This window comes from Zeus faber (assembly GCF_960531495.2).
Source record: "Zeus faber genome assembly, chromosome: 20".
Taxonomy (NCBI): Eukaryota; Metazoa; Chordata; class Actinopteri; order Zeiformes; family Zeidae; genus Zeus; species Zeus faber.
Genome location: NC_137207.1, coordinates 8,016,400 through 8,041,256, shown reverse-complemented (window position 1 = coordinate 8,041,256; position 24,857 = coordinate 8,016,400). Strand labels below are relative to the sequence as shown.

Sequence of the window (24,857 nt, the reverse complement as noted above, 5' to 3'; positions counted from 1 at the left end):
TGGCTCACAGGGTGGGTGGATGGGGGCGGTGTTTGTTTTTATAACAACCTGACTGAGAAGCGATGGGGACAAACTTTTAAGCACATCATAGCCATTTGAATGTAGCTCCTTTTAAAGGTGAAATAATGGTAAACCTGCCAGTACCTCCAGTTTGGAAACACACACAAACACACACACACACACACACACACACACACACACACACACACACACACACATGTTTTTAGTGCAGTAATATTTTAGATTGTTTTCATAAAAGGAGTGAAGGCTAGACCTTCTAACGTACTGTGATGGTCGGGGTCACACCGGAGCTTCCTCCACCTGAAGGAGGCGGAGGAGCGGTCGGCGATGGGCGCACGGCTTCGCGGCGACAAGAAAAGTTGAGCAGACGTCAACTTTATGCAAATGAGCAACGCCGAGCCACGGGCAACAGCTAATAGGAGGGAAGATCCGCTCTCAGTGGCGTCCTGACCAATGCGTATTTTTCATGATTAGATTATTTCTTTTAAATGAAAATCGTCCGTTAAACTTTCAATAAAATAAGGAACACGTCATTTAATGTTTCTCCGACAAGGAAAAGTCTTTATTATAAGGGGCTAGTTACGTATTTTTTAGCGGTAACTTATTTTTCTCGGTAAACAGCTACACATCCATCTATAAAACGTATATTAAATATGAAAAAGTGATAATGTAATGAAAAGGGAAAGGTTTGAAGTGTTTGCCACGCCCACAACAGCCAATCGATTTGGAGAGAACACGCCCACTAAACCCGGGGGGGGCGGGGCACAGAGACCTGGCTGTCCCCGCGGTGTGACCCGACCTTTACTGGAAACTCCAGGAACATAAAAAAACCTTTTCTCCACTGCAGGTCATTTCAATGTTTTTGTTTGGAGGTAAAGGGGGGAAAAAAAGGATCTCCTTTTTTAAAAATTTTCTTATTTTTGTGATTTTTGTTAATTATGTTGTGTTATTGACCCAGGCCTGTATGTGACCTTGTCCAAATGAAGTTTAAATTGCTATTTGGATGGCATCCTTTTTCTGTTTTTTTTCTAACACTATGCAGACAACCTCAAACTTGAAACGGAACTGAACCAGTTTCATAGAATAAAATGTGGTGGCAAAACCGCAGCAAAATCCAGTTTGGGCGTTAGATACGTATTTTTTTTCCTGTGTTTATATTATTTATTTTTTTTAACTCTTGCCATGTTCAGATGCAACGCCTGGTTAATGTAGACAGGTTGTCGAAGGGGCTCCTGTGAAGATTCTTCTAACCCTTATGCCTCATGCCTTGTAAAGTCCAATAACTAATGTTTAAATTTCCTTTTCCTGCTCTTTAGCTGTGTGTGTGTGTGTGTGTGTGTGTGTGTGTGAGTGAGAGAGACTTGTAGTTAATGTTACAAATGAGCTATGCTTTGTGTACTCAGCATATTTTCTCAATAAAATAAGAATTCTCGAAAAAAGGCCTGATCCCGTTTTTTCCACATCTTGACACTGGAAGGACATACAGATTATCTTGTTAAACTTTGAAACAGACACAACACAAATGCATCGCTTGCACGGTTTATTTTCCAAGTCATTAAATTTCAACAGCTATTTCTCCATATTCTGCTTATACCCTACACTATGATCAGAGACCTACCAAAGAGAAGTAAAAACCTACGCTTCAAAGTGACAAAATAGTTATATAAATATGAATTAAATATCGAGCAGACTCAGGTTTTAGAACACTGAAAATTCAACAAAATGTGTGGTATATGCTTTTTTTTTTTTTTTTATTACATCATATCTAAACTAGCAGTTTCCTCCCCAAGAGAAACTCTTGCCGTAGTCATACAGAGACTGACCCTGTGCTATTTACAGTACTTCCACTTTACACATAATGGGCTGTGAACACTTAAGTGCCATTGAGAGACAGAACTGCGATCGCCAAAAACCAAAAACCCGGGCTGCAGTTTTCATCGGAAATGTGTTTGTCGTATATGTAGGCCAACAAGGTGTATGACACGTATGAAAGAAGGATGATGCCGAGTGGTGAGAGGAGGCGGCGGATCGCCCGTTACTGCGAGGCTCAAAACACCCGTTCGACTTGGCAATGTCATTGCCGACCGCCCATCCACCGCGCCTTCCAGCAGGACACTAGATTAGTACCGGCAACATATTAGCACCCGTGTGCCAGGATCATGGGAAGCAGTCAAGTATTACATTAGTATGAATAGGACATATTCAAATAATAAAATGACAAGACAGCAGGTTGCTCAGACTGTTGCAGGTTGAAGGTTCCTCCACATGGAGGATGAACTGAATCTGCGATACTTGATACAGTGGAGGGACATAAATTAAACTGTGTATTGAAACTATGTTCTCTGAGCTGTCAGCATATTGCTTTATTGGGTTAAGACTCACAAACTAGCTGAGGTTTTTCCTAAAACAGCCCGGCCATCCGAACCCCGGTGACTGCCGTAGGAATGCGTCGGCACCCCAACCACCCGCTCCATTCATAGTCTGGCTGACTTTTCACAAAGGCTTGCGCTTGTTCACCTTCCATAGGCTACGAGCGCCTGTACCTGTGCAAATTTTACCTTGAAAAAAAACCCCAAAAAACCCCAAAACACCAAAAATCTCACGTTCACGCCGCAGTGAAAACATCTCCTACGAATGACGTAGCGAAAACAACGAACCTGACACTCTGCAGGTTATCAGAATCTTCAATTTAAAACTTAAAAGAAACTGATTCCCAAGCGAGTTTGCATGATTACAGTGTATTTCTTTTACAGTATCATGCTGTATGAGGCATTAAGATAACAGTTAAAAGTTAGGCAGGGATTTTGATGAGGTATTCTTTTTTATACATCTACTCGATTCATTTTTAATCGAGTAGCGCCCCACATATTTAAATATTCATAATATATGAAAGGTAAAGCATAAGGCATAAAGTAAAGCAAACATAAGGTTTATTTAAAAGGAGGCCGTCAGCTCTCCTGTGAATACTGCTGCTTGAACAACAGGCACAAATTTCAGACTGTTTTCCCGGTTCTCCCACTAAACCAAGCCCCCAAACCCCCCCCCCCCCCGAAAAAAACAACAATACTTCTATTTTATAACAATGCACCTTTTTCACTATGTAGTAAGTGTTAAAAAGTATTAGGTCAGCGAGGTGGAAACGGGTATAGGGTTCTCTCGTAAACCCATAAAATTCACGAGCGCGATAGAAAATACTTTAGCGTGAAAATAGGACTACTTTTTAACAGTTAACCCCTGCCCGCTCCCCCTTGACTCGCAGACATGAACCGATTGAGGTGGACTAAACCAACAAACGACAAGATTAATAAAATGCCAAAAGTATGTTAGGAAAAAAAAAATAATAAAAAAAAAAAAAAAAGGTAAATGGGGTTTCTACAGTATAGAAATTTCTGTGAGAATCGGGGCTGCTCACACTGAACAGTTGTTTGCTACAATCGCTTTACGTTCGAGTCATTGGCACTTTTACAAAGTCAATGATTTTTTTTTTTTTTTTTTTTTTTTTTATATAAAGCTCAGGGGGGAAATTACAATCACAATTCAGGAACATGCAATATATGTGGAGTGGCGATGGGACGAGCTGGATGAAGAACACGTGAGCGAGAAGATTGGGGGGGGGGCGTTGAAATGCCACAAGCGAGACGTTTCTCGGTCTCCGTCACATTAGAGTTTTATCTACAACGTTCTCCACGTCAGGTGTGTCCCTTTAGAAGGTTTACCCCTGAGTGTCGCCAAAAACAACCCTTGGCTTATTGGTTCCAACCTGCGTTTTGAGCTAAACTGGGAACTGCATGGATGACTTATCCACTGATGAGCTTCCTTGAAGGCTACATGGGTCTGAGAAGACGCAGTTTCGTATTCTTGAAACATTTATAAAAAAAAAAAAAAAAAAAATCTTTTCTAGTGAAATATACACCGGGGAGAAAAAAAGGAAATCAGTAGACAGGAATAAATGATTAAATACATCCATTTTAGCATAAAATGCCACTCAACCATCAACTTAAATATCATTAGCAGTACAACAATTTACTCGATTACATGATTTTAGTAAATCACTTTGCCTATAAGTTTAACCTTATGGCTAAACTGACAAAAGGACTCAAAAGATAAATATATATGTATATATAGTCTGTATGTTTTCTTTTGTAAAGGAACTTACAGAGGCACTGGACAATTATACCTTGCGAGAGGCACAAATATCACCAATATCAGGAGAACTGTGCCATTAACAGTCATGGAAAATGTGAGTTAACAGGTTCTTCACATGGCTGACGGCATCTTTCTGTTCACTTTGGTTGGTTTGGTGATTCCATGTTTCTATCGACTGACTTGAGCATTCGGTGGAAATCATTCAGACCCCCCTGTCCCCCATCAGAGCCTTCTCACCGACCATATTCCAATCAGTGGCAGAGGTAAGACTGCAAGTGTGTGATGAAATGTCAACGTCTTTGAGGACATTTTTGCCAATATCAATAGAACAATGTCTGAAAATTATTCAGTCTTACAATTATCGATAGGAGGACGAATAACTACAAAAGGAAAACCCCCGATTTATATTCTGTCTCGCTCCACGTTTCGACACGGCGCGAGAACCCTCAGAGAAAAGATCCCATGTCCAGGTCCATGAAGCTATTGGCGTCCATGCTGAAGGAGGAGTCATAGGCCTGTGCGTTCTGGTGCATCTTCTGGTGGTGCCGCAGGTTGGACTTGCTGGAAAAGCTCTTGTCGCACAGCAGGCAGGCGAAGGGCTTTTCTTTGGTGTGGATTCTCCGGTGACAGATCAGTTGCGTGGACACTCGGAAGGCCTTGCCGCACTCCACGCACTGGTAGCGCTTGGGCTCGGTGTGGATGCGCCGGTGGTTTTTGAGCGCCATCAGGTTGGTGAACTCCTTCTGGCAGACGGAGCAGAAGAAGGAGCCCATCTTGTGGCTGTTCTTGTGGTTGAGCAGGGAGCCGGCGTGGCGATACGTGCGACCGCAGTGGTCACAGACGTGGCTCTTGTCCTCCGCGCCGGCGGCCTCGCTCGTCTCCTGCGGGTCGGCAACGTCGCTTTGCATGTGGGACAGAGGCGGAGCCAGCTTTTCCATGCCGCCCAGCCCCATGTTGTGATCCACGCTGGAGTCCCAGCAGAGGTTCCCGGCCACAGCCCGGGACCGGTGGTTCATCTCGTGGTGCTGCTGGTAGCTGGCCATGCTGGACCGGTCCTTGGAGTGCACCTCCATGTGGCTCTGAAGGTGCGAGATCAGACAGAAGGTCTTGCCGCACTCGGGGCAGCAGTGGCGCTTCATCTGGGAGTGGATTTGGAGAGTGAGAGGATCGGGGAACGTCTGGAGACACAGGGTGCAGTGGTGGAGGTTCTCAGAGTGCGTCTTTTTGTGGTTGAGGAGGGAGCCGGCGTGGCGGTACGAGCGTCCACACAGGTCGCACCTGCAGCAGAGACGTGTTTCAATTTCAGTGCCTCAAGGGAACATCATTCACCACAATGAAATGGAAAACCTTCAAATAAAGTAAGATTCTTCTAGCAGAGATATTCTGAGTGTCTGCAAGTATCAGAGAGTTCAATTTAAAACTCTTAATTGAAAACTTTATGAATGCATGTTAAGACTGATTAGACAATCATATCTTATCCGATAAAGTATGAAAGGTAAGTATGAGGTGAGTTCATCTAGAACAGGTAAGCGTAGCAAGGTAAATATCAGGTTCAACAGTAGTTTTAGGGTTCATAACAATTAATGTTGACTGATGCAGATGAACTTGACTAATTTTGACAAAAAATAAATATATGGATATAAAAAGGAAAAATTTTGCATTGAAATGAAGACCTCATGAATACCAATACAAGACCTTTTAGGCCTAATATTTGTAAAACATTTAAGACATTTTAAAGGACCTGCAGAAAACCCTAAAATATAAAATCTGTTTATATTTGAATGTATATGTCAAAGGCAAAGGACTTGAAAAATACGTACTATAGTATAAATGACTGAAAGATGGAACAAGACTTACATACTGCGCTCACTATGTGACAGTAACTCACATGAAGCACTTGTCTCCGCTATCAACCTGATTGACGCTGGCTCGTGCCGGGTTCTCTTGCCCGCTCCGGCACCGATGCCTCTTGAGGCCGGACCTGCCCTGGAAGCTCTTGCCGCATTCTGGACAGGTGAAGTGGCTGGCCCCTCTGCTGTGGATCTTCTGGTGGTTGTGGAGGATACTGGCAAGGCGGAATGCCTTCCCGCACGTCAGGCACACGTACTTCTTCTTCTGCGTGTGGATACGGGTGTGGTTTCGTAGCGCCATGGGGTTGGTGAAGGGCTTGGAGCAGAAGCTGCAGCTGAAGTGCCCCGTCTTGTGGGTGTTTTTGTGGTTGAGGAGACTGCCGGCGTGGCGATAGCTGCGGCTGCATATGTTGCACGTGAAGGGACGTTCCTCTTTGACGTGGGACACACCTGTGTGTGCGCCACCGTTGTTTGAAGCTCCGTCACAAGTGTGGGCTGCCAGTTGTTGGCCGGACGGGAAGGACTCCTTGCACTTTAAGGCTCTGGTTTTCAGTCCCCTCGCACCTCCTGCGCCATCCTTTCTGAAGTGTGCGCAGACATGCGACAATAACTGTTTCTTTCCCCTGAAGCCTTTCCCACAGTTTTGGCAAAAGTGTTTCTTGTATGCGAAGTGGGTGCGCAGGTGGTTCTTCATTGCCAGTTGGTTGGAGTAGGTGTTGTTGCACACAGAGCAGTAGTACTCGCCCGTCTTGTGGGAGTTTCTGTGGTTGACCAGACTTCCGGCGTGGCGGTATGTGCGCCCACATTGGTCGCAGGCGAAAGGCCGAAGGTCGCCCGAGTCTTCCGATTTAACCGCAGTCTCTGCCCCCATTTGAGCCTTTTTGTCCCGAGGGGCTTGCCTGCGCCGCCGGGTGGCGGTGGAAGGACGACCGCGGTTTGCGCTGACGCGCTGTGTTCCTCCATCGGAGCCGCTCCCATTCATCTGCATGAGGGCCTGGATCTGGTTGTTGAGCTCCTGGATTTTGGCCTGGTTCTCCTTGTGCCTTCTCAGGTGACTCAACAGCTGCTTCTGAATCTTGAAGGCCTTCCCACACTCGTGGCAAGTATGTCTGAGGGATGGAGAACACATTGTCAATACTGCGTTTACAAAACTGAGCTTTCGGAAGAGATTTAAAGAGGGTGGAGTTGAACATTTGATGACTTGAATTTCTTTGATGCCATCGACCAAATTGCATAGATACCAACATTTGTGTAGATTATTTCTTTAATGTCAATTAGCCAAAAATAAAACTAAAATGTTTCTGCAGGAAAGAGTTAATGTGCCTAGCAGTTCAGATGGATTTTCATACTATACAGTTAATATTTCAAGTATTTAAAAAACCATAAGAAATTGCTACTGAAAACTTCTGTATGAAAGTAAAGGTAAATTTTAAAACAATACCACAGGGATGGTATTATAAACCCTCTGCCATATAGACAAATGAAACTCTTGACAAAGCATATACTGACTGATATACTACAGTGTTTCCTTGTAAATAAACTGCCAAGTGCCAATTATGGGAAATGACAGCATCTTTTATTTCTTCTGTGAAGTTAACACTCACCTTTTGACGTCAAAGTGTGAACGCTGGTGGTTTTTGAGGGCTAGAAGATTGTAGAAGCGCTTCTGACAAACAAGGCAGCGGAATACTCCTGTTTTATGTGACTTCTTGTGGTTTAAGAGCGAGCCGGCATGACGATATGAGCGGCCACATTGTTCACACTTGTACTGACGATCTGCACTATCCAGCCTCTCATTGAGCCTTGCCCTCCTTTCACGGGTAGAAAAGTTATTAACTTTAGAGTTAGCTTCATAACTTGTGGCCTTCTTACTGTCAGCTGCACAACCGTGGTTGGTGAGGTGCTGGTAACTGGTACAAATCAAACCACAGTTGCCACACATGACACTTTGGCTCTCCTCCTTGCGTACGGTGTGGTTTCTGTTTGTATGCAGTTGCTCTGTATTGTCTACCTGGGGCTGGTGCGAAAGCTGATGCGTAATGAAGTCCTGCCTTTTGGCAAAACTCTCCCCGCATGTGCTGCAAATCTTCATCTCCCCAGACTCGTCATCCCTCATTTCATCATGGGAGGACATGGAGGAAGGGCCTGAACTTGCAGGGGTGCTCTGGGACTGGGTGTGACCGCGAAGATGGCTCCTGAGAGCCCTCATGCTTGTGTAGCTGTTCCCACAAACTGAGCATTGGTACAGATCTCCGTCATCATCCTCCTCTTCATCCGCTTCTTCCCCGCCACCGTTCAAATGCCCGGTATGCATATGTTCGTGGAAATCATCTTCGCTAAAATAACTTTGGTCGTGACTCCCATTCAGACTTTGAAACCCCATGTTATCCCCTGGGTTTCTAATGGCACATTGACTATTACTTTCCTGGAAGTTGGTGTTACCACCGTAGCTGTTGTTAGTGGCCGTGTGTTGCTGCTGTAGCGAGGGGCAGCTGTGGGACTTGATCCCTGCAATGTCTGCAAAGGTCTCTCCGCAGTCTGCACACATGTGCCTCTGCATCAGATGCTCCTCTTGAGGTAGATGCACAGTCCCATCCTGCGAAAAGTTTGGATTGAACTGGTCATGGTATAAAGCTCCGTTACTGGGGTCGACAGCGGTGTCATGGTCGAGGGAGAGCATAGCGCCTGCATCATCTCCCTCCTCTTCCTCCTCCTCGTCCTCCTCCTCCTCCTGCTCTTGTGAGAGAAAGCCCCCCTGCTGGTTCTCCAGGGTCAGGGGCTCAGACGACAGCCAATCCCCTTCACTGCTGAGGCTAAAGGAAGATGGCTGCGCCTTGTGGAGGCGCAGGTGGCTCTTCAGGGCGGCCAGGTGAGGGTAGCTCTTCCTGCAGATGGAACACTGATAAATCCCGATCTGGTGGGACCTCTTGTGGTTGATCAGGCTCCCCGAGTGCCGATAGCGCTTGCCGCAGACCTCGCACTTGTAGCGCCGTTCCTCGCCGTCGGCTGCACCGTTGTCTTCAATCTCTGGTGCAACGTCTTCATTTTGCGTCGGTGCCGGGGCAGGATGGAGGACATTTTCATTCGGGACTGAAGGCTGTCCCTGAGGGATCATGGTGGCGGGTGTTTGACTGCCGGAGCAGTCAGAGTACATATTTCCGTTGTTCAGAATCTGCTCCCGAGAATGATCAAAATCTCCGTGATTATCAATTGACGACGACACAGAAGGAATATTATTTACAGGGGAGCCATAAAAATTTGACTCCGGGGAATGAATGCTATTTTCATAAGAAACACTATGGTTCTCTGGCAAGTCATCGTGAACACCATATGACGTGGACGAAGAGTTATGCATTTGAATGTGTTCCTGAAACTCCTCCTCATTGGGGAACAGCACTTGACATAAGTGGCAGAAATAGACGGGCGGGTCCTGGCTCTGAGGTGAAAAGCGGCTGAGGGGTGTGCTTGTGTACGGGACGCCCCTCGAAGGAGGCTCTGCTCCACTTCTGGTCTTGTGGGTTCTCTGGTGGCTGTAGAGGGCGGCCATGTTATTAAACAACTTGAAACAGACGGTGCACTCGAACATTCCTGTCTGGTGTGTCTTTTTATGATTGGTCAGACTTCGGTAGTGGATGTACGCCTTGTCACACAAATCACATTTGTAAGGACGATTTGCCGCATCGTCAGAGACTTCCGCATTGTCTCCCGGCCTCATTTCCTCCTCAGTGGGACTGTTTTCCCCGGAAGCTCCACCACTTGATGAATGATCGTAAAGGGGATGAGAGTCGTCTTCATTTCTATTCTCTGAGGCAGAATACTCCTTTCCCGTCCTCCTACAAGATCGCTCCTTTACTTGCCGGGACAGGTGAACCCTCTCGTGTGTAGCCAGCTGGCTAGCCAGTCGAAATGACTTGCCACACTCCACACAGCTATACTTTTTCGGAGAGGTGTGACTTCGGAGGTGACTCTTTAGCGACAACGCATTTGAGTTTTCTTTACCACATATCTGGCATTGAAAAGATCCGACATCATGCGTTTTCTTGTGGTTAGCCAAGCTGCCGGCATGTCTATAGCCACGGCCACATTCGTCGCATTTAAATTTGCGGTCTTCGTCTTCAAGATGACACTCCATGTGTTCTATGAGACTGGGCATGTTGGAACAAACTACGCTGCACTGTTTGCAAGGAAACCCTTTGCTCCGGCCGGGCTCTGGCTCATCCATCGCAGGGTTATGTTTGGGAAAAAATGGAGATGCAGCTTGTAAAAAAAACAACGGGGATGTAAATACATCTACGGCTGCCTAATTCTTCCACGTAGGAGGAGGCAAACTGTTTTCAAAGGTGTCCACGAAGCGCCCAAGAGAATATCAACACACACTAAAATCAGAACGGGCCGGGTGTCGGGGAGGCAGGTCGATCTGAAAAGGAGAGAAAAGGAGGTTGATTAGAGCGACATCATATTCAAGATTCAGGATTTTTTATTTGTCACATACATATACATACTTTCATACATATATGCAGTGAAATGTAATGCAACGCACCCGGTGATAGCACACAATATGTCCTAGGAAAAGATAAAAATAAAAAAAATATTTCTAATAGGCCGACTGACTCCTAAAACGTAATACAGTAAGTTGAATACTTATAGAATAAAATAAAATATTTATAAGGAACAATGAAAATACCTGTGTCTTACATTTAATGCATTAGTGATGATTAAAAAAACAAATTTAACACAAATTCACTCAAGTATTGTGGACAGGACTTCTAATAAACAATGACTTTTTGACTGCCTTTACTTATGATAGAAGTATATGCAGTAAATTAACTAATAAATAAAAATAAAAAATAAATATATATATATATATATATATATACACAATAAACAAAAAGTAATAATCAGCTCATGAAATATAGAGTAGTTATTTTCAATGGACAGCAAAAGAGAATACAAAAAAAAAAATCACACATTAATTACAAACATAAAATATATTAAATAGTCTGGATGTGCAATCACAGAAGATGAAAAAATGTAAATGTTCAAGTTTGTCGAGAACCGCAATTATGTCCTCAAAGCACATTTCGAAATCTTAAAGTAAACTTGGCAATCACATCGATATCAGTAAACTTTAGGAGCCAAGCTCCACCTTGGCACTAGCCTCGCAGGCTAACGCGGTTAGCAGTGTCAATAAACCAAAGACCAACGCCTGGCGAGGGGTATTCCGCCGCCCAGACATTTCCGAGACATTTACATTCACACATTCAAAAACAACCAGACCGAACCGATCCACGCGTGTCCTGCGCTCAACTGTGGCGACGCGCGGTCGATTCCCTGTCTGTTTTCACTTGCCAAGCAGCGAGCTAGCATCGGCGTGCTAGCCACTAGCGGCTAGCACGCCCGTGCTTAGCTAAACAAACATTGCACCAAAAAGCCCAGAAGTCGTTTTCCACAGAAAGGCGTCGCGGCGCCGGGCGCGGCAAACGCAATACCTGGTCCCGTGCCGAGCGTGGAATTACTCCCGGAGGCTTTTCTCCCCATTCATCCCCGAACTGGCGCAGCGTTTATTGGCAGAGGAAGGGAAAATCCCCTTTCAATTGTCTTTTTTTTTTCCTTTTTTCTCTCTCCCATCTTCCATTTCCACACCGCTCTTGTTGCTAGGAAACAGGAAATGTGTCGCACTCAAACGCTTCCCCCGGCGACGCCGCGCACAGTTCCTAGTGGACGAAAACATCCGTCGGTCGAAGCGCCGCGCGGGTGTAACGCCACCCCCCGAAAGTAAAAGTGAACCCGAAGGGGCTTCGTCTCCGTTGACGTGGGAAATATGTTCGGAACGTCACCCCGCGACGTGGCCACTTTCCCCCACCGCCCGCCCGCCCGCCCGCCCGCCCCGCGGCGTCCCGCCCGCCCCGCGGCGTCCCGCCCGAGCTCAAGCAACTTTCACCCGGAGACGTCACCCGCTAAAGTGCCCCCGTCGCTCCGCGGTGCGGCTGGTTTCGGTTTCCAGAGAAGCTCGTGCTTTGAAATCACTCCGAGACAACTTTTCACGGTTGCCTGGCTACCTGGTTAGCGGCCTGGCTACCTGGTTAGCGGTCTGGCTACCTGGTTAGCGGCCTGGCTACCTGGTTAGCGGCCTGGCTACCTGGTTAGCGGTCCGGCTGCCTGGTTAGCCGTCCGGCTAGCTCGTTAGCTGCGGCTAGCACGCCATCTTTCGCCTTTCGCTTTGTATGTGCCCGCACACTCGAACGCACCGGAGCTGGTCCGCCGCCGCGGTAGCGATGAAAGCTTCAACTGTTTATTTCAGATTCGGTCCTTGACGAGTCACTCAGTTAAACACCCCCCCCCCCCCCCCCCCCCCCCAAAAAAAAAAAGATTCGTTCGCTTTTCGTCCATTTGATTCGGTTGGTATGCCGCACAGGGGAGGGATGGTTGTCGGTAAACGATGAACGAGATTCGGAAGAGTCTTTGGCTCTGGGTCGTGAATGGGGAATTATCGCTCAAATCTTTTCAGTCCCGTAAAAAAAAAACCATTCAATGTGTTTTTATTTTTTAATTTTTACTGATCACGGAAAATTGTTTCATCTGATTCTATCGAATATTTGATTGGGATTCGTGGTTTGTTTGCGGCCAAGACACAGCGGCGCAGTGGGATATTGAAGTAAACGCGGATGAACGGGGGGAAAAAAAAAAAAACAAAGTAGAAAGAAAATGAACTTAAATCAGAATAAGTATTTATTCAGGAAAGCGAAACAAAACGTGTAAAAGGCGCCAACAAGGACGTACGCGCCAGACACACGTGCAGTGATGAACTTCTGTCCAAATGGTTTATTTGGCGGTTTTAACATCAGTCACATTCGATGTAACTTCTGCCAAATGTGTTTTGGTGTTTAATTCAGTCCTGGTGTCACTGACTTGATGTGATTCCAACATTTGATGTTTTGGTTTGTTTGTTTGTTTGTTTGTTTGTTTGTTTGTTTGTTTGTTTGTTTTTTATCGAAGTGACTCCCGACACCGAGTCACTGGGACGGATCGTTCGTAGCGAACGATTCGTTCCAGTGTCGCGTCGCTTGCTCAGCGCTCGCGTTCGGCGAAGCTTTGGATCGAGGCGATTTATAATCATCCGTGAACAAATTAGGGTAAGAAACGTCTTTATTGTTGATGTTTAAATGTAAAACAGAAAGGAAACGTGTCCGGAATATGATAATAATACTAATACAAATAATAATGGTGGCTGCTCTGCCAGTCTCTTGCTGCGCTGCCGGTCCTAAAGCCAGCCATTTTGAGTCGGTACAAAACAACAACTAGCGACAGACAAATACCTCAAGTTACGAACTATGTTCAGCTTTTATAAACATGGCATCGTCTCCGGTTTTAGATTCTTTTCACGCACACCTGCCGCGGCTCTTTTGTGTATCTATGTTTTATATATATGTTTATATATAATAATATATATATATATGTATATGTTATATCCATGCATATGACGTGTTGTGCACCGTCTCCTTCCACTTCCTCCGTCCGGCCCTGCTCCGTGTCCCTCGGGTCCTAGCGCCCTCCGCGTTGTCCTTTATGTCGCACTCTCATCCTCCTCTCCAATCATCAGGATACACAAATATAACGGATCTAGACTAGCGCTGCAAGTTGAGCGATGCAGCTTGGACTCATCTGGGGAGGCCCTTAAAAAAAAATATATATATATATATATATATATATATATATATATATATATATATATATATATATTTGCATATATTTTTTTAATTTTCAGAACCCTCTAACGCTACTTCTATTTTTCTCCTCACCAAGGGCAGTGCCGTCAACATCTTAATATACAAAGATGGCCTCTCCCCAACCGGGAGTTCCCCCGACGGCCGAGCAGTATACCCCTGTTCCGGCACAGAACGAAGATAGCCAACATAGTGAGGAGGTGGTTAAGGAGAAGCCTACAAAAAAGCGAGGGAGGGGCCGGCCTCCGAAACCCAGGCCGTCTCTCAAATGCTCCGTGTGTCAGGAAGCTTTCAGGACTCCCTCGGCCTTACGGGGTCACAAGCTGTCAGCCCACGGCCGAGGACGTCAGCACCAGGAGCATGCGTGTGCCCAGTGTAGTAAAACATTCTCTAGCAAGGCACAGCTCTCCAAGCATGAGCGCTCGCACTCGGCTCAGCGTCCCTTCCAGTGTCCCGATTGTCACAAGGCTTACAAGACTCCCACAGAGCTCCGCAACCACAGCCGCTCTCACACCGGAGAAAAGCCGTTCATCTGCACAGAGTGCGGAAAGGCCTTCATGCAAGCCATATGCCTCAGGATACACATGACTCAGCACAGTGGCGAGCGTCCGTACTCCTGCCCGCAGTGCTCAAAGAGTTATCCCACCCTGTCTAAACTAAAGGTGCACATGCGTTCTCACACGGGAGAGAAGCCGTATTTCTGCGCCGAATGCGGAAAGAGTTTTGCAGACCCCTCTGTGTTCAGGAAGCACCGGCGCAACCACCAGGGTCACAGGCCATACGCCTGTGACGACTGCGGGAAGACCTACACAGAGCTGAAGGACCTCAAAAACCACGAGCGCTCCCACACGGGGGAGAAGCCTTACCTGTGCTCGGACTGTGGGAAGGCCTTCTCCCGCTCCTCCTCTCTGGCCTGCCACCAACGCATTCACTCCCAGAGCAAACCCTACCAGTGCGAGCAGTGCGGCAAGGGCTTCACCCAGCTCTCCTCCTACCAGTCCCACCTGCGCACTCACTCGGGAGAGAAGCCTTTCCTCTGTCCACAGTGCGGCAAGATGTTCTCTGACCCTTCCAGCTTTCGGCGCCACCAGAGAGCCCACTCCGGATTCAAGCCCTACCCCTGCGATAAGTGTTCCAAGAGGTTCCGCCAGCCGGCCGATCTGGCGGTGCACGAGCGCGTGCACTCCGGTGAGCGGCCCTATAAGTGTCAGAGCTGTGACAAGGCCTTTGTTGCGTCCTGGGACTTGCGGCGCCATATGCTGGTCCACACGGGCCTGAGGCCCTTCTCCTGCACCGAGTGCGACAAGTCCTTTGCAGAGCGCTCCAGCCTCAATAAGCACCGCCGTGTCCACTCCGGCGAGCGCCCGTTTAAGTGCGGCGAATGTTTTAAGTCGTTTGTCGTCTCCTCGAGCCTCCGCAAGCATGAGAGGACTCACCTGGTGGAGCGATCTGAGCAGCAGCAGCAGCAGCCGCAACAGGAGCCGGGGTCCGACTCGGTGTTGGCCTTCCCTGCCCCCGCCACCCTACCCCAGTTCTCTTGTACCCATTGCGACATGACGTTTGGAACCTGGGAGGAAGTGCAGACCCATGAAAGTGTCCACACCATGTCCACTCCTTCCATCGCTACCAAAATCCTGTCCGCTGGCTCGCACGTATCTGAGACCAGCCAGGCAGGGTTTACACAGCTGGTGGACTTGCAGGAGCATGAGAAGCAGCACCCCAAGGCACGGCCCCACATCTGCGACAGCTGTGGGAAGGGCTTCCTCAACAAAGCAGGGCTGCGCAAACACCAGAAGATCCACTCCACCACCAAACCCCACAGCTGTAAAAAGTGTGGTAAAACCTTTCTGTTTGCTGCATATCTCCGCAAGCACTTAAGAACACACCCGGAGGAGCCGTGCGAAGCCACCCAGTTGAGTGACCTAAACATCATCCAACACACGGACCCCCTCCCGCCCCCTTCGCCCCCCATGGACGTTTCCCCAAGCGCAGTGGAACCCAGTGCAATTTCTCTGGCCATTCCCATGGCCGTGCCGGTGACTGCCTTTCAAAGCCTACCAGAGTACCTGGTCAAGGAAGAGGAACTGTGAGATATTTTGACTGTTTTTAGGGATTCACTCACATCCCGCCGTCGGCCTTAAATGTTTTTAGATCATGGGCTGAAGCTTGATAATATTATCTTTCAAAACAATGTGGACGATATGTGTATGGTGTCCATAATTTTTTTTTATCTTTATCTTGGAGTATTGTCATTGTGATTTGAAACGTGTAATTTATGATAGACTAGTCTTAAATGTTTTAAAAACAAAACAGCAAATATCTGTTACTTTATCTGTAACTTATCTTAGGTACAATAATGTACAATAAGTCATATTTTATTTGCTCATTGTGCAAATTGACCATGATATATGGTCTTCTGCAAAGAAGCCTCATGGAGGAGGAGCAATCATGTTTGGCAATGTTTGTGTAGTTTCTATGGCTTCCTTTTTGGTGGCTAATTGTGTGGTGCACTGATTGCACCTTTAATATCAATCTTCAGTCATAATCACCTAATAAAAATGTTGTAAACAGTATGTGTAAACACCATAAGAACAAATATCAGATCTGTAAGAACAAATATCACATAACCTGTTTTTAGTTATTCATGGTTTATTATGCATTTGTTCAATCCAGTAAATACTTCATTACTGTTATTCCTCGTGCAGTGAAATTTTATGGAACACTATTAGGCTGTTTTCCCCTCAGATTTTTGCCAACTAGCAAATTGCCCAGGGTGCACCGTGGCAACTTGTGATGAACAAAGCAGATTTTTACTACTACTAGGGTACTACCCGCTGCTCTCTGATATAGACAATGAATGTAACAGACACTCAAACTGAAGTTCTGGAGTGGAGGATTTGCTCAATTGTTTTTTTGTCCAAAGGCTGTCGTCACGAATAGGATGAACAATTGCAAAGACACGGTTTGAGTTTGTGGGCCGGCATGCTTGAATAATTATCACCTTGTGCCAAGTACGGTTTAACAAGATCTTTTATTTAGTTATTTATACATTGTTACTTTTAGTGCCAAGATCAATTCTTTGTCAAATGTGTATGGCCATGGAATGCATGTATTGTGTACATACTTCATGCTACATACTTCATGTTGCATAAATTGCTCAAATGAGGTGTCAGCATCTGACCCTGTTAATCACGTCATACACTTCCTGGTGTCTTGTGACCATGGTTTTAGGTCTTCCTCCACGCGCAGCCCGTCTTCTCCATCGGGTTGACGTATCTGGATGCCTCCATCCCGTCTGAAAAGCTCCCAGTTGAAGGTTGGTGTAGTCGCGGACTGTAGCCGCGGACCGTGGCTCAGTGGCCTCTGAAGGCCACTGAGCCACAACCTCCATTCTAAGAAAAAACTATTGTTTTTGTTCTTTAGCTCTGTTGGTTCCTTGCCATTACATATCCATCCATATTTTCTTCTGTTGCAAAGGCATTCGGTTTGTGTTTTTCACCTTTTCAACACAGAAAAAAAACTCCCAATGATTTGACTTAAGTCTTTCTCTAAGAAACAGTTTTCTGGTCAGCCACAGTCAAACATGGAGGTCGGAGCACGATGTCAACAGATTGAGCAGTTTTTAGCATTGTTTATTCCTCAGCGAAATGGACTTCCTATTGCTGTGCTTCATGCTGTAGAGGAGTGCGGCCCCCCTGTCTGTCAGAGGCTGCAAGAGAAGAGATGTTATTAAGGGGATGAAGTTATGGTGGAGGAGGAGGATGTTGAGAGAGAAAGACAGGTACTTGAGAGAGGAAGCGCAAACTGTGCGTTTATACGGTTATTTGTCATGATGCCTTACCTGTGTGTCTGAAATGACCGATCCCCTCTACAAAAAAAGAAAAGGGAAATTAGGTTGTGCCAAGATTCGATTTGGTTTTCATTGATGCGAAGAAGCAAACTTGCGGAGCAGTCGATCGTTCCAAGCTCACCCTCATGTAGTTGTTAATTTTGCTGTGAATCGGCTCCATTGTTTTTACCCAATTGTAGTAGATCTGTTCGGCCTCAGCACTGCGGTTATGTTCCCTGCAGCCACAGACACATGTTTCTACGATACATTTGTAGCCATTTATAGAAATACAGAAACATTCAAAATCTAGGTTGCCAAGTTTTCAGGAACATTTTGATGCCCTAAGGCCTAAGATCGATTCATGCTGCGACCAGTTGGTTCTTCACTCACAGCGCTCTCTCGATCAGTTTCCTTTGCATTTGGCTCTCCCTCCTGGCGTCAGTGGAGCGACCCCTCACGGCCAGAGCGGCACTGGCCTGGGACGAGTTGAGCTGAATGATGGCCAGAGACAGAGTGGAGAGGACGGATGAGCTGGAAGGTAGGGGGTCATAGCATTAGATATAGTTAGTCCTGCAAGAGCTGGACAGCTGTTGTCTTACTGAGGCTTCTCATTGGGGATTTTGACAAACGCGATCATGTCATTTTGGGAGCATCATCATCACCTGTCGTTGGTCACCTGCCGGTCTGCGGTCAGCACCCTGAGCATCTTCCGTCCATCCCTCAGTCTGTACCTTAGCTGTAGCTGGATGGACACACAGCTTCCGGAGGCTGGAGCTGCTGGTACGGAGAAACACCAAAGGTGCGTGGGGCATAAAAAAGGAACCCCTGTCCAATCGTGTTCCAACTCCACTCAACTAGACTGTCCGCGGGCTAGGTCTCACCTTCTTGATCGTCCTCCTTGGGCCCGAACTGAAGGGTTATCTCGCTGTGTGGGGCCACGTTCCCTACCTCTCTCGTTCCCTTGTGGTCGGCCTCTTTCTCCCCTTTCACACGCCTAGCGACAAAAAGGGTCCTTGTAATCCAGCAAAAGTATACTTGTATAAAATATAAACAGAAACACAATGGGTGTGTGTGTGTGTGTGTGTAGTCATATCTTACAATGTTTTCGGTAACAATAAAGTGACGCTGCAGTGAGTCGCTATGACCTTGTTCTCTATCATCTCTTTGAACTTGGTGTGCATATTTTGAGGCCTCGCTATCACCACCTAGGGGCGGAACAGAGACAAGTGACGGCGGCGAAACGTTAGTGGGTTGAAAGCCACGCACTGCTTCGTCGAGTCATGTGCTGAAAAATGTTTTGGGTTTTTAACAGCGTAACCTCTCTCACCATTCCTCCTGTGCGATCCGCAAGTCTTCCCAACTCATCCAGTCTGCAATCTGTTCCCTCGAGAGACAGCACCGACACTGTCACTCTAGTTGGAAGAAGGTTATTTCACTATTACTTTCTTGTTGTTATTATATTAAAAAACAGCTAAACTTTAGGATCATTTGAGCAATTACCATTGTGGTAAAGTTCAGTGAGGCCATTTGCAGTATGTGCCAGGGAGGGCTAGGAGCACCTCTGTGCATCTACTAATCTTCACACATTCAAACCAGAGGGAGAATCAAATCCTCTGCATTGACTTGTTCGTATTCAGGATGTTTAATGTCAATGTACAGATTTACACCCACCCCTGACGGGCAGCATATTCGCCCAGATCCTGGTAAAAGATGGTGGATGAGAGGAGTGTACAGGCATTGTTATCCTCCACCTCCAGGTTTCCCAGCTCCGTGTTGGCCTTCCCATCCGTACAAATGATCACCTGCCAGATCCAATTGAGTAGTTTTAATCTGTTTAAATCTTAAAATTAACAAAACACATTTCGATCGAAAGTAATGTGATGTGTGTGTGTGTAAAGTGTAAAGTAATGTGAAGGCACCAGGCTGACCTTTGACCCTGGGTGTCTGGAGGCCATCGCTATGGCCAGGAGCGCGGCTGGACCCAGAGCTGTGGCTCCACTCTCCAACAACCTTTTAAGAAAATATAAATACAAAAAAATTCCATTGGTATATATAAGACCATAGACAGGCAAGTAGGCACTTTATTGATCGCCGAGGGCAAACAAAGGTGACAAAAGAATAAAATGGACATTTTATAAACATTACATACAGTACGAGCAGTCCAGTATGGTGTAACATCCCTCAGCCTGACTCTGATCACCCTGATCGAGCCAGCCGGAAGAGGAGTTGTGCAGTCTTGTGCGGCAGGCAGAAAAGATGTCCTATGGCTCTCCTTAGTGCAATGTAGTTGTAATAATCTATTGCTGAAGGAGCTTCTCCGCTCTGCCACAGTGTCATGTAGGGGATAGGAGGGATTGTCCATGGTGGCCATGAGTTTGATGCTCATCCTCCTACATGTATTGGCTACCTCCTCCACAGTGTCCAGGGTAACACGGAGGACAGAACCAGCTTTCCTAATTAGCATGTTGAGCCTCTTGGTGTCACCCTTCTAGATGCCTCTCCAGCATGCCACTGCATACAGCACGGTGCTGGCCACCACTGACTGCTAAAACATGTGCAGCGGAGTCCTGCACACGTCAAAGGACCTGGGCCCCCTCAGGAAATGATGCCGACTCTGGCCCTCTTGTACAGGACATCTGTGTTTCCAGTCCAGTCCAGTTTATTGTCCCCCAGTGACACCCCCAGGCGGGGCCGCCCATGAGGGGGGAAAAAGGGGAAAGCTTTCTGGGTCCCAGCTGTTAGGGTTGCCCATGGAGGCCAGCGATAATCATGCTCATATAAAAGCGAGATTAAAAAGCAGATTTGGGAAGGGCCCATTAGATCAGCTGTACCTACCCGTTCCCTGATTCTCAGAACAAAACAAATAAAAAGTCTGTTTTTATTGTGGATATATTTATTTTCCTCTGTGTCCTCATTTAATGAAACAAAAATTAGACTTTCTCACTTTCTTACGCTGCAGAGGTTACTCTGCAGAGCCTCATAAGCCTCCTGTGTCCAATGTGTCTATCTCCTCATTCCTAGTGGTCACAGAGTGCTGCTGGACTAGAGGCCCATACATGGGCTTGAGGTGGACTAGAGTGTGGTCCGATCTGCCCGGGATCTGCTGTTGAGATCTCGGCATTGTTCACATTAGCATGATAACAGGTCCAGTGGTTTGTTCTCCCTAGTAGGGGCGCTTCACAATCTGGGAGAATTGTAGTCGGATTGTAGTCTCGCGAGGACGGCGTGCATCGCCTAATACGCTGCCTCCGCCTTAGCAGAGGGTGGGATATATGCGACCACAACAAGAATATGTCAGAAGTCACGTTGCAAATAATATGGGAAAAGTCCTACAGCCCAAAGTTCCATGTCCAGGCTATAGACACTTTCCTTCACATGATGTGGCCAGGATTGCACCATCTGTTGCTGACAAATACAGCAACTCCCCCGCCTCGCTTTTTGCTGCACTGAAGGTGGATCCTGTCCGCCCACACTGTCTGGAAGCCCTCCATGGTGGTGTTTGCGTTGGGAATAACCTTCTGCAGCCATGTCCCCGTAAAAGGCATCGGACTGCATTCACGGTATTCCCTCTGTCCTCACGCCACGGCCGTAAGCTCCTCTATCTTATTGCCCAGAGAGCTCCCGTTGCCCATGATGATGGAAATAAGATAAGGCTTGTATCTCCTTTTCCTTATCTGTCGCTTGACACCCACTCTGCTCCCTCGATGCAGTCTCCTTGTTTCCTCCCGTACAGTGGGCCGCTTGCTGACGACCATAGCCGGCTGCGCCAACGCAATCAGCTGTTCTTGAGAGTAAACAATAGAGGTCTCGCAGCATGCAAATCCACCAGGGATAAAAACAGCCCCCATGGGTAGTTAAACGGTGAAAAAGTAAATAAAAAGTTTTGTGTCCATGATGATTTTTGTGAAAAATTTGTTCAGTTTCGGTTAGATTTTTGACAAATAGTACTGTATAAAACTATAAACTACTATAAACGACTATAAATCACTGACATCCCAATGAGAGTTATGAGTTATGAGCACTGCGTTACCCCAGAAGCTCCTTCTTCAGGCAGTCCCTGGTCCGCGTGAGTGGCGGCGGGCTCGGGAAGCTCCATGCGGCCTCTTTCAGATACTGTGTGTCAATCAGCTCGGAATTGCACAGGAAACGGGAGGTGGCCTCACCGCAGCCGTGAATCGTCACCTGGTGGTAACACACGCACGTCAGTGGTGAGCAATCGCCAGTCCAGGTCGAGGTTCAGACCAGGTTTCAAGTCCACGCCTTAGGTTACAATGGGACCCATTTTGCGACTGACCTTCGAAGGTCGAGCCAAAATTGAGCAAGCATGTGGACAAACTCTACCTGATTGCTGAAGGTGATGAGACCCACTCGGATGTCTGGTTGCTGCTGGTACAGTCTCTGGATGCAAAGCAACACAGCGTCCTGGACGAACTGGTTTGGATGCGACGGTTTACCATTAATACCATCTGAATTACAAATCTGTCACAATAATACTCTCATTAAAGTAATGTGTAAGACTAATGGCCTTACCTGCAGACGGGTTCTGTAGATGACCTGCTCTTCTACTAAGACCTGAAACAAAGGAACAGGGATTACGGTGACGGCAAGGTCCATCAAGCATCGATAAGAGAAATGCGGTCCGCAAGGCTCTACCTGGGAGGTTATGCTCATCGAGCCCGATATGTCGATACAAAAGATGAGCAGAGCATCCGAAGGCGACAGGGGCTTGTCATTTGGGCTCACCAGGAACAGGCTGTCCTGGCAGCCGTTTTGGGGACACTGCGGTTCGGCGGAAAGGGCGGTTGGATCTGACGACTGACAGAAGTAACACGAGTCGACCTGCAGTTGAACATAAAGAGGTAGATTATTTAAAAACGGTCTCTAAACCTTACCCCAAACCTCAGCTAATTCTGTTTTACAATGTTTTGTGGAATTTGAACCCAAAACTAATGTTTTTCTACTGCTAATGTACCATACATGGCCTCTACTAATCCCTGAGTTTATGTCATTAGGTATTATAAATAAGCTGTAGACGGTCTAAAATGTTATTTTACTGTTATTGCAAAGAAACACTTCTTTGGCTATGACTGGCTATGACTGGCATTCCATCCTGAGGCAACTCTCTTTCTCAATTAAGAGTAAATCACAGATATAATAAATACCATGTTGTCATAGTAGGTGTCCAGCACAGAGCCGCACTGGGAGCACGACGGGGGATATCCTTCTATGGTGCACACTGGGAACACACACACACACACACACACACACACACACACACACACACTGGTGAACATTGGGAGAATTAATTAAATCAAGCTCAAAACATATAAGATAGATATTTCGGCATGGATTGATCCCGTTTACCGACCATTTTCCTCTGACAGCAGTTTTCCCAAGCTGACGAGAATCACATTTGGGTTCCCTGGCAGGTGTCCATCATCTGCGGATTCTGCGCCAAGAGCGAGATTAGGTTTGGTAATAATGAAAGGGGCCCTCCTTTTAGCCATTCCAAAGTTGGGATCATACACGGACACAAAGTTTTACCGGCGGGTGCTGTGTCGGGCGGCGGGGACGCAGGGAAAATCTGCGCGGAAGAGGAAGACGCGGGCGAGGTGGGTAACAGCACCAGATACTCCGGCATCGACTTCATGAACGATGGCCTCGGAGGGAGGGGCGGAGCTAAAGGTTGAGGAGGAAATCTGTTGTTTCCGATTCACAAACAAAAATGTGCCCCAGAGGAAGAACGGCTTTACCTTTGGTCTCTGGTTTTCCCGGGCCGTTCGCGGCGGCTTGCGCCAAGCTTATCTCTCCGCTGCTGCATTCTGGGATGGAGTACGGGTGGTCGGGATCCCAGGGGTTGATGTCAGGGGTTTCCTCTTTGGGGAGGTCGTAGGTCACGGTCAGACTGTTGACGCCGGGGGAGGTGAGCGGCTGGCTGTAAGGCAGGGAGCTGCTCCTAGCCGGTCTCATGTGCGGTGGCAGCAGAGCTAAGTGTTAACACCATTTTGTGAGAAGAATCCAAAGGCAATTGTGAGTTATTACAATTTTGGATGCGGCGAACCCTATGGGCTTTGAACTATACACCCTTTACCTATTTTTGGTTTTTGAGGCGGTGCGATCTGTGCAGACGCGTCTGCTTCTGCTTTGTGGTCGGCCCCGGCATTCCAGCAAGCAATGTTTACATACGTGGGAGAAGGCTTTACCCCTCTCTTCACCTCACTATTGTTTTCCAGACGTTCAATGAACTTCTGATTGGAGGAGAGGGATTGTGTTGTTTTGAGTTTGGCGCCGTTGGCCGCAGGAGGAAGAGGAGGAGGGAAGCAGGGCCGGACTTTGCTGATAGGAGGTAGCAGGGCTAGAATACGTGGACAGAAATAAAGATTTGATATCCCGACAGTTGCCAAGCTGCTAAACTGCATGCACTGACAGACAGTCAGGTATTTTGCCCGCACCAACTGTGTTGCCGTGGAGAGAATGTGACTCATTTTTGGCAGATGGGTCATAGATAGAAAACAGTTTCTCACTCCTCACTCGGGTGTATTTCACGAGATCTAATGTCTGAGAAAAACAGAAAAACAGAAGCCCTACCTGAGCGTTTAATGTTGTTTGGACTTGACCTTTGTCCATCCTTCTGACTGGTTACCGGGGGAACGTACACAAAGCCGCAAGCAATTTCCATAGGTGGAATTCTCTTTCACTTTTGCCTCTGAAAGAAAGGATTTTAAGAGAGATAAGAATTATGGTAGAAGAAGCTTAAAAAAATAATTCATATTTATCTTTTTAAATCATTTTTTAACGTCTTTCAACGATTCCTTATTCAAGACTTGACACCATGATGTCCACTGTATTATGTATTATGTAATCCCTTTCCAGTAGTCTGTGCTTTCAAGTGCGAAACACCCCAGATACTTGAAGTAACGCGACATTTACGGCATATCTGAACTGGAAGGCCAAAGCTGTCACAAAAATGGATACTCACTTACGCAAAGCGCTTCCGAACAGAACTCAATGTGACTTCCTCCCGGTCCCAGAGACATTTGAAGTGTGGGACTTTGTCACTTATCGTTCGTGCCTGTGATCTCAAAGGGCTCGCCCAACCGGTTTCTTCAAGTCACCCTCCAGTAGAGCTCACATTGGGTGTACACTAAACTGCATACTCCGCCTTTGGATTTCCCAACAGTGGTTAAACATTTCTTAAAGTGCTGTAAGAAAGGCATGCAATGGAAGGAATGCTCTCCGTGGTAACCCAAGCCATATCCACGGATGCATCTTAGCAGCAGCAGCAGC

General features: G+C 46.8%; 2 protein-coding genes across 2 annotated transcripts; both read right to left on the bottom strand.

The window, feature by feature from the left end:
- Positions 1-4,613: 4,613 nt before the first annotated feature.
- znf646 (zinc finger protein 646) lies at positions 4,614-10,239 on the bottom strand (the record flags this gene model as incomplete). Its single annotated transcript, XM_080020778.1, has 3 exons — positions 4,614-5,445; positions 6,056-7,126; positions 7,622-10,239. The coding sequence occupies 3 exons, from the start codon at positions 10,237-10,239 to the stop codon at positions 4,614-4,616; spliced, it is 4,521 nt and encodes a 1,506-aa protein (XP_079876904.1).
- Positions 10,240-17,363: 7,124 nt separating this feature from the next.
- Positions 17,364-24,662, bottom strand: LOC307245277 (circularly permutated Ras protein 1; the record flags this gene model as incomplete). Its single annotated transcript, XM_080020758.1, has 21 exons — positions 24,550-24,662; positions 24,159-24,276; positions 23,791-23,925; positions 23,324-23,557; positions 23,115-23,249; positions 22,939-23,019; positions 22,733-22,806; positions 22,224-22,409; positions 22,101-22,142; positions 21,912-22,001; positions 21,601-21,752; positions 19,499-19,580; positions 19,242-19,372; positions 18,898-18,982; positions 18,669-18,775; positions 18,452-18,564; positions 18,233-18,347; positions 17,961-18,101; positions 17,713-17,806; positions 17,583-17,609; positions 17,364-17,450 (listed from the first exon to the last, which is right to left on the bottom strand). The coding sequence occupies exons 2-21, from the start codon at positions 24,247-24,249 to the stop codon at positions 17,364-17,366; spliced, it is 2,202 nt and encodes a 733-aa protein (XP_079876884.1). The 5' UTR covers positions 24,250-24,276; positions 24,550-24,662.
- Between the last annotated feature and the right edge of the window lie 195 nt (positions 24,663-24,857).